Source organism: Clupea harengus, chromosome 6 (assembly GCF_900700415.2).
Source record: "Clupea harengus chromosome 6, Ch_v2.0.2, whole genome shotgun sequence".
Lineage (NCBI taxonomy): Eukaryota > Metazoa > Chordata > Actinopteri > Clupeiformes > Clupeidae > Clupea > Clupea harengus.
In genome coordinates, this window is record NC_045157.1 from 205,048 (window position 1) to 215,047 (window position 10,000).

General features: G+C 46.3%; 1 protein-coding gene across 3 annotated transcripts in view; it reads right to left on the minus strand.

Moving 5' to 3' along the window:
- Window positions 1-10,000, minus strand: part of ablim3 (actin binding LIM protein family, member 3) — a 27,528-nt gene that overhangs the window by 3,356 nt on the left and 14,172 nt on the right. For 2 of the 3 annotated variants that reach the window (XM_031568718.1, XM_031568717.1), the window contains exon 14: window positions 9,994-10,000. This exon is cut by the window's right edge and continues 59 nt beyond it. The exons of the other annotated variant lie outside the window; for it this stretch is intronic. In XM_031568718.1, the coding sequence (XP_031424578.1) occupies window positions 9,994-10,000 (7 nt within the window). The remainder of the gene's footprint in view (window positions 1-9,993) is intronic. 3 annotated transcript variants of the gene reach the window in all.

Sequence of the window (10,000 nt, forward strand, 5' to 3'; positions counted from 1 at the left end):
AATATTCTTGAGAATGGCAGGATCCATGTTTAGTCATTTTAAGTGTTTCCTAGGCTAACGCTCTCTAGCCACATCTTACATGGTTAAATTGTGTGGCATGTCAAAATAATACAATTGTGTGGCAGTAGCTTGGTAGTTAAGCATCGGTAGCTAGAAATTGGTAATTTCATGCCCAATGTAAATTATAGCAGACATCTGAATGCTGGGATGGTCCATTCATTCAAATTTAGGCTAATATTCCGTAGAATTCTGAAGCACCTTATGTGTGTCTGTGCACTGTGTATTTATTACCTTCCCATAGCCTGTCTCACCCTAGTATTGGCGGTATTGGCGGCATTAGGTATGGTAGGGGCCATAGTTACAGCCCCAACTATGCTTTCTGCTGCTCGGCTCTCTGGCATTGGGGAAATATTCCTAGCTAGGGCTTGCACAAGAACATGTGCTGATGCCTCCACTTGACTTGACAGCCCCTGCTTTGAAGATGATAGATTGATAGATTTCTTCCTCTGTTTAGTCTAATATACTTAATTCTGAAGGGTGATGTAGTGGGTTGTTGCAATCAATGAAGCTGGAGCGGTTCGGATCAGAGCCAGAGATATTTATTGCAGCAGACAAGAAATATCACTAAGTACTTTCTGAGTCTAAGTATTCTAAGTCTAAGTGGAACAGAGCTCTGAGAGTCGCCGCGGGTCGGGGTCTTCGGAAGATGAAACGGTCCGTCTCTCTCGTCGCGAGCTGGAATCTGAACGTGGAACGTTGGGCACCACGTAATTTAACTATGGGTATTACGTAAACGAACACGAATGTATAACAATTCTTCTGACACGTACACTCGTACACAGGCATGGCCATGACAGTCCATCAATGTCCTTCAGCCAGGCCTAGGATGGTTCACAACATATACATTCCACAGCGGCGCTGTCTCTGGGTGGATCGGCATATGGCCTCCATCCACTCTAACACAACCAAGAATGTGGGCCTCCACACATCAACAGGACGAGAGGGCCATGTACAAGTTTTTAGGAACATAAGAAATATCACTGGAATCTAACATTCCTCCCTTTTGATCATTCTTAAACAAAGTTTAAAACATCAACAACAACAGTGTATTTCTGGAAAATCTAAAAAAACCTAAACAATAAACATTTTTCATGGCTCTGACATTTTTTGTATGATTATATGGTAAGAAAATACAAAACAGGGAAGGGAGGTAAGGAATTGGAAAATACAGGACAGGAAATAATAAAACAAGGATACTTTGTCATACACTGGGAAATCCAGTGTAGGTTCTTGGGTCACTCAGGGGAAACCCTACTGAAAGTTGGGGGAAGAGGGGAAGGGAAGGTAAAGTAAAGGGAAGCATAAAGCAGGACTACCCTAATCTAAACAATTCTGGGGAGATGGGTCGGGGGATGGGGAGTTCCATTCTCCGGTATGGCCTTCAGGGCAGCCAACTTGGGAGTGGGGGAAGTACAGGCATGGAGCACAGAGAGGGACACTCTGATGGCGATATAGATCAGGACGATAGGGATGAGTACGGGTAGAGCCATCTGGATGATCTTGGAAAACAGAGACCCACCCAGATCACTCAATCCCTTTCCCAAGGACCAGGGGCTGGTCTCAACAGTCAACCTCGCAACGTTAGTATGAATATCTTTAACATAGCCAGTGACGTTAGCGGACAGATCAGGGACATAAGTACAACAACGTTGGTGCAAGTGTTGCTTAATGAAAAAACAATACCCTCCCAAGCGGACTGCTAAAAAGTCAAGGAGGTATTGATGCTGGAAAACCATTGTCCTGAGTCCATATAATTCATGACTAAGGTCGCTGAGTCCACTGGCGGAATCGTTAGCGATTGCGTCCAGAGTGTTAACTAGGATTCTAATCTCATCAAGGGCCACAGTGGCACCATACCCAGGGATGATAGCAGCGAAAAATCTTTGAGTTGGGGTAGCAATGGGGGAATTATTACCAAACAGATCACGCTTGGATCTGCTCTGACCAGTGGCATCACCTTTGATATGCTTTTCATCTTCAATTCCTAGAGCAGGGACCACGTAGGCCATATAGCAGGAACCCGACCAGGAGACAGGGAGGTAAGAGTAAGCAGTGGACCCACACACAAACATGGACCCATTTACTGCAAGCATGGTGTCAGTGTCTTTTATACGGTGGTCTGCGGCCACCCTCGTAGGGAGGGGGACTTCAATCGTGACACCATCTTGCTCGATCTGAATACCAGGGTTACCTACGTCAGTAGTGTAGGTACATGTACTATTACCCATAACCTGTCCGTTGCCGGAGTTAACCCAACAAATAATTCCTACGGGGGCGTAGCTCAATCTAACCTTAGTGGGGGGACCTATGTCCATGGGCACTGTGTAAAAGGGGGCATCTATGGAGGGTGTTCCATAGGCAGCAGTGTATTCAGGGATTGTGAAGGGGACAGCAATGTAAGGTGGTACCTGTGAGGAGGTTTGCATTAACCCACAAACCCAGCAAGCTTGCACTCCTTTAGCCTTCGCCAGACCGTGCGCAGCCTGCAAGAAGGTGTTATCTCTGTGAACCTCATAATGGCTGTCAATGTCACAATTTCCTTTTATACACAAATAACATATCAACAGGGCATACAACACATGGCATTTCATTTTGGAACAGTCGTTTCAAGAGTCTTCTCCTGGGACGGCTGATGGAGAGGGTAACAGTTCGTGGTCGGGAAAGTTCAGAAGATGGCAACACAGTTCAGATGGTGCAGATAGCCAAGCTATCTCAGGATCTCGGTCGTGATGACGATCTCCAGGTTTCCAGCCACGGGGTACATAGGATTTAAAGAACAAGAGCAGTATCAGTTGGGGGGGGGGGACAGTGTTAATCTAACAGTTATGTTAATCTAGCACAGTTATGTTAATCTAGCACAGTTATGGCATGCTTTAATGCTAAGCAACTAAACATTTGTCTTGATTACAGTAACCACTATTATAGCACTAAGCAAGTGTCATTCTAATCTAAGAAGTTGTACCACCAAAAACCTATACCAACATCTCACCTGGACTGGTTCGAGAGGACAGAGGAGAAACCTGCACTTTAATTCCCTAATCTTCCCTTTGTCACTAATCCCTCCGTAAAAATAAAAAATAAGAAATTAAAGTCTTCCCGCACTCTGACCTCCCTCTGCTCACCTATTCTGTAAAACAGACGTGAAAGAGGTTTTCTGCCAGTCCAATGAATGTCAATCTCAGTCAGTTGGCGCGTCAACTAATTTACAATGGCTAGCATGGATCCATTTTGTCTTGTTAGCAACCCTGATGGCAGATGGAGTAACTAACAGTATCTGATACGGCCCTTCGTATTTGGCCTCTAGCGGAATTCTTTGTGGTTTGTGAATCATGACCCACTGTCCAGGCACCAAAGAGTGTCCTCCCTCTGGCGGCTCAACCCAGGCCTCTTTGACTTGGTTGGACGTCAGCTGGAGGGTCTCTGAGAGCCTGATGCAGTAGTTCATTAATGCGTCTGAGGTGAGGTGCACATCGGCTTTGCGTAGGTCAATTGAGCCTGGGAAGCTGAAGAACCGGCCAAACACCACTTCGTAAGGGGACAGGCCCACATCTTTGTTGTGTGTAGCTCTCATGCTACTCAACGCAATGGGGAGCGCGTCCACCCAAGGTGTTCCTTCTTGATGCATCTTTGCCAGTCTTTCCTTCAGTGTTCTGTTTGCTCGTTCCACCTGTCCTGATGATTGCGGGTGGTAAGGCCAGTGAAAAGACCATTCGATGTTCAGCATTCGGCATACCTCTGCACAGACTGCTCCGGTGAAGTGACTTCCATTATCCGAACAGATCTGATCTGGTAGGCCATATCGAGGAATGAAATCTTTGACCAGCACTTTGGCTGTGTGTGCAGCTGTTCCTCGGCGGGCAGGGTAAGCTTCAATCCAACGAGAAAATTTGTCGATGACCACGAGGACGTCTCTGTATCCTTTGCACGCTGGCAGTGTGATGTAGTCCACTTGGAGGCAACGAAAAGGACCAGGGGGGGCAGGGACCTTCAGCATGGGAAGTTTTACCTTCCGATCATGGTTGTTTTTCATGCAGGTGACACATCGCTTAACAACATCTTTTGCCACACCGGTGAATTTTGGATTCCACCAGACCTGACTAAACCTATTGCGCATCTTTTCCACACCCACATGTCCTAGTGAGTGAAGTTGCGTGGCTAGGTATGGCAGTAAGTTCTGAGGGGCCACTGTCTTCGTTCCCTGTCGCCACACCTTGTCATCGTGTAGTTTTGCACTGTTTCCCATCCAATCCCACTTCTCCTCTTGGCTTGAGGCATTTTGCATCTCCATTATGCTCGCTAAGCTTTCCTTCCGCCATTCTTCGTTTTCAGATTCCTTTCTCAATCGAAGGCATTTTGCGTAGTCGTTTTCCATTCCGAGGTCAGTTTTCATTTCAATGTTTCCATTTCTCCTCCCCTCTTTTTGTCTTGCTGCTTTTCTGGATGCGTCATCAGCTAGAGCGTTACCACGGGCTTCTGGGGTGTCCAAGTGAGTGTGAGCTTTCACCTTGACCACCGCCAGTTCTTTGGGGAGTAGCATGGCGTCCAATAAGTCTGCTACTAATTGACCATTTTTTATGGGCGTGCCTTTGGCCGTGACAAACCCTCGTTGGGCCCAAAGACGGCCGAAGTCCATCACGACCCCCAAGGCGTAACGGGAATCGCAGTAGACTGTGGCAGACTTTCCTTCAGCCAATTTGAGTGCTTGGGTTAATGCTTTCAATTCTGCTTGCTGTGCTGATATTCCGGGATCCATAGATCCTGTTTCCAAGACTTCGTGTTCCGTTGTGACAGCCCATCCTGCTCCCCGGATGCCATCCTCCACCAGTGAAGATCCGTCAGTGTACAAGACAAGCTCGGGGTTGTGGAGAGGATCTTCTTTCACAAAGTGTTCCTGATCCATCAAGGCGATCAAGTCTTCACACACATGGTCATCTTCTTCGTTCGTGGCGTCCGTGGGGGCAATCATGGTTGAGAGATTTGAGACAGAGGCTTTTTGGAGGGAGATGTTGGGTGCTTCCAGCACGGCTTGCCAGTTTCCCCAGCGGCTATCTGAGACGCATGGGACTTTCCGGCCAGCCAGCAAAGCATTCACAGAGTGTGGGCAACGGATGGTGATCTTCTGATCAAGCACAAGATTGGTCACGAGTTGGTTGGCGAGGTACACGGCTTGTACCGCTCTCAGGCATGGGCCAAAGCCCAGTGCAGTTGTGTCCAATTTGGCCGAATAGTAGCCCACAGGTCTCCACAATCCTCCATGTTCCTGTGTCAGTGCTGATGTCATGAACCCACGACACTCATTGACAAAGAGTGTAAAGGGTCTCTGCACATTGGGAAGTCCCAGCGCGGGGGCTTCACACAGGCAGTTCTTCAAATCCTCAAAGGCTTGTCGTGCTTCGGTTCCGAGGCTGATCTTGTCTCGGGAGTCTGGTTTTCCTTTCAGCATGTCGTTCAATGGTTGGGCGGTCTCCGTGTAATTGTCCACCCAATTCCTGTTGTCTGCTTGCCTGCGAGAGGCGGCACCGTGAGGTCCATCCGCACCACGTGTGAGGCTCATGTCCCTATTATCGCGCACCACGGAGTCCCCTGTTGACGTAGATGCTTCCTCGGTGTGGGAGGCTGCGATGGGGCTTGTAGGCACAGATGCGGCCTCGTTGCTTTGTGGTGGGTGCTGGTCCTGTTGAGAGGAGAATGGCAGTGGCATTGGGAGCAGGTGGGGATGGGGGGGGTTAATAGGTGACTGCATCAGAGGCATTGGTTGGTAGGTCGCGTGGTGTGGAGTGCTTGCAAGAGGCATGTGTGTTCCTGGATAGCTGTCCTCTGGGGAGGAAGGAAACATGCTTGTGTGAGATTCCCCCACATGGCCATCAGATGGCGCCGTTCCCATTTCGTAGTCGGGGGGAGGTGCTGAGAGATCTGAGTACATCCCTCCGACCGCCCCCTGTTGCTCCCGCCCCCCTGGAGGACCCGGCCATCCTCTGGGTGAAATCGCCAGTCTATCCCTGGACTCACACGCCTCAAGTTTCTTTTTAAACTCCGCGACATCTCGTTTTAACTGTTGAATCGACTGGCTTGTTTGCTGACACTCCATCAAAGCAATCGAAACATTCTTGGTCTTTTTCTCTACCCAAGACTCATACACCGCCAGAACTTTGCGTTTTGGCCACCAGTCACGGGTCTCAGTGATGTTATATTTCTTTTTAACTTGTACCTCGTGTTTGCTGAATTCATACTTCTTTTCAGCCCATGCTTCCAGTCCCTTATTAATCTGATAGCCATACACCATTTCATCCACCTCTGTGGGTTCAGCAGCCGTGGCCATTTTCCAAATTGTTCTTATAGCCACACAATACAAATCAAATTCAATTCAACTTTCCAAATTTATTAACTGTAATTTTAACCACAATGTGTTTCCTCTGTGTCCTACACACTATAACCAAATTTAATTTTGACTTTCCCAATTTATTAGCTGTAATTTTAACCACAATGTGTTTTCTTTGTCTCTTCACACACTGCACAAATTCCACAGCATCTCCTATCTTCTCTCTCTCACACACACACACACCCCTCCCTCTCTGTAGGAGACAAAGCGGGTGCGTGCGATCACCACTAGCCCCCACCCTCGCCCTTCCCTGTCTTCGGAAGAGGAGAGAGTAGCGCAGCTATGAGTGATCTTGTTCTCGGGCAAACCAGCCCAGAACCCTGTGGGTATCTCAGAACTATTTCCGGACCAAGTTCCTCTTGACCACCCTCTGCCGTGCTGGATTCGGCGATCCGCACCTCGACTATATGTATCTTATCCAAGCCTTCAGAAAACAAAATAACCAACGGTTTCCACACTTAGAACCAGCTAATCATAGAAACAGCCTTCACGCAACACGGCCGAGTTGAGTTCAGGACACGTAAGCAAATTGTCGTCTTAACACAAGAACAGATCATATATCGGTTTTCGAAGTAAACTCCGAGCCTGACGTCAACCCCTCTACAGAATACGGCGAGACTGATAGAGTTAGTGCACAACCAAATAGCTATATCAACGAACATTAACAACAAACATTAATAGCAAACATTTATAACAAACATAGCATGTATCAAATGATCCCAGCGCTTGAATCACTGATACAGGTTAATCATCAAAAGTACTAGATCCTTGATGGTACAACATTCCCACTCTTTTTTGTTTTAACTGATTGGCAGACTAAAAAGAAACCATAAAACAGACTTATCTAAACTAGTTCTTTAACTTCGTACTGGAAATGAGTGAGGTCAGCGAACATCACCTGGGAATGTGGAGCAGGCCCCAGTCAAGATGCGGCCTTCTGTGGAATGTGTCTTCCCCGGACCAGGCAGGCGATGTCACGACGACCAGGCAGGAGATGGCACGACAACCAGGCAGGCGATGTCCCGACGTCACGCAGCAGCCAGCGGAAAGCTCGGTTTCGGCACCACTGATAGATTTCTTCCTCTGTTTAGTCTAATATACTTAATTCTGAAGGGTGATGTAGTGGGTTGTTGCAATCAATGAAGCTGGAGCGGTTCGGATCAGAGCCAGAGATATTTATTGCAGCAGACAAGAAATATCACTAAGTACTTTCTGAGTCTAAGTATTCTAAGTCTAAGTGGAACAGAGCTCTGAGAGTCGCCGCGGGTCGGGGTCTTCGGAAGATGAAACGGTCCGTCTCTCTCGTCGCGAGCTGGAATCTGAACGTGGAACGTTGGGCACCACGTAATTTAACTATGGGTATTACGTAAACGAACACGAATGTATAACAATTCTTCTGACACGTACACTCGTACACAGGCATGGCCATGACAGTCCATCAATGTCCTTCAGCCAGGCCTAGGATGGTTCACAACATATACATTCCACAGCGGCGCTGTCTCTGGGTGGATCGGCATATGGCCTCCATCCACTCTAACACAACCAAGAATGTGGGCCTCCACACATCAACAGGACGAGAGGGCCATGTACAAGTTTTTAGGAACATAAGAAATATCACTGGAATCTAACAAACCTGACGAACACGAGTTACAAATCCCTGCATTCGTCTGTGTGGATTTTTGGAACTTTCCTAACGCGTTTAGATTCACAAATGCATTTTTTTCTAAGAGATATTCTCTGCAGCCTATCAGATCTCTTCCAATTTTAGCCAATCACATTATAGTGTCTATGTGGACTACAAACCACCCGTCATGGTTATGGACATTGTCCGAGATCACGAGCAATGGCATCTGTTAGCTGCCTACTAAATGTTAGTGAAATATAGCTTGTTAATCTTATTAAACCGATTATCATACATGGTTGAATATTCTTGAGAATGGCAGGATCCATGTTTAGTCATTTTAAGTGTTTCCTAGGCTAACGTTTAGCAAGCTAGGCCTTGCTAACATGGATAGAGCTACGCTTGCTGCATATGTTTGCTCTCTAGCCACATCTTACATGGTTAAATTGTGTGGCATGTCAAAATAATACAATTGTGTGGCAGTAGCTTGGTAGTTAAGCATCGGTAGCTAGAAATTGGTAATTTCATGCCCAATGTAAATTATAGCAGACATCTGAATGCTGGGATGGTCCATTCATTCAAATTTAGGCTAATATTCCGTAGAATTCTGAAGCACCTTATGTGTGTCTGTGCACTGTGTATTTATTACCTTCTCATAGCCTGTCTCACCCTAGTATTGTCGGTATTGGCGGCATTAGGTATGGTAGGGGCCATAGTTACAGCCCCAACTATGCTTTCTGCTGCTCGGCTCTCTGGCATTGGGGAAATATTCCTAGCTAGGGCTTGCACAAGAACATGTGCTGATGCCTCCACTTGACTTGACAGCCCCTGCTTTGAAAAAAAATCGTTTCATTGATCTGTTCACTAAAGACCCATGTAAGATGTTACCTGGCTAGAAAGCAAACTAATTCAGCAAGCGTAGCTCTATCCATGTTAGCAAGGCCAATGTTATGTTAGACATTGACTAGCTAGCTTGCTAAACGTTAGCCTAGGGAACACTTAAAATGACTAAACATGGATCCTGCCAGTCTCAATAATATTCAACCACGTATGATAATCGGTTTAATAAGATTAACAAGCTATATTTCACTAACATTGGGCGAGCAGCTACCAGATGCCATTGCTCGTGATCTCGGACAATGTCCATAACTATGACGGGTGGTTTGTAGTCCACATAGACACTATAATGTGATTGGCTAAAATTGGAAGAGATCTGATAGGCTGCAGAGAATATCTTTTAGAAAAAATGCATTTGTGAATCCAAACGCGTTAGGAAAGTTCCAAAAATCCACACAGACGAATGCAGGGATTTGTAACTCGTGTTCGTCAGGTTGCAAACAAATGTCATGGGGTCATTTATTTGTGAATCACAAAATACATTTGTGAATCGTGAAATACATTTGTGAATCGTGTTTCGTTTGTTTGTGACTCGCGGTTCGTTCGTTTGAATCGCGTTTTGTTTGTTTGTGACTCGCGTTTCGTTTGTTTGAATCGCGTTTCGTTTGTTTGTGAATTATGAAACAAATCTAACTCCATAGACTAAGGTTGTGTGTGTATGTGTGTGTGTGTGTGTGTGTGTGTGTGTGTGTAGTAGACTAAGGTTGTGTGTGTATGTGTGTTTGTAGAGTAAGGTTGTGTGTGTAGAGTAAGGTTGTGTGCATGTGTGTGTGTGTGTAGAGTAAGGTTGTGTTTGTAGAGTAAGGTTGTGTGTGTGTGTGTGTGTGTGTGTGTGTGTGTGTGTGTGTGTGTGTGTGTGTGTGTGTGTGTAGTAGACTAAGGTTGTGTGTGTATGTGTATGTGTATGTGTATGTGTGTGTGTGTGTGTGTGTGTGTGTGTAGTAGACTAAGGTAGTGTGTGTATGTGTGTTTGTAGAGTAAGGTTGTGTGTATGTGTGTGTGTGTGTGTGTGTGTGTGTGTGGACTAAGTGCTTACTGTAAGC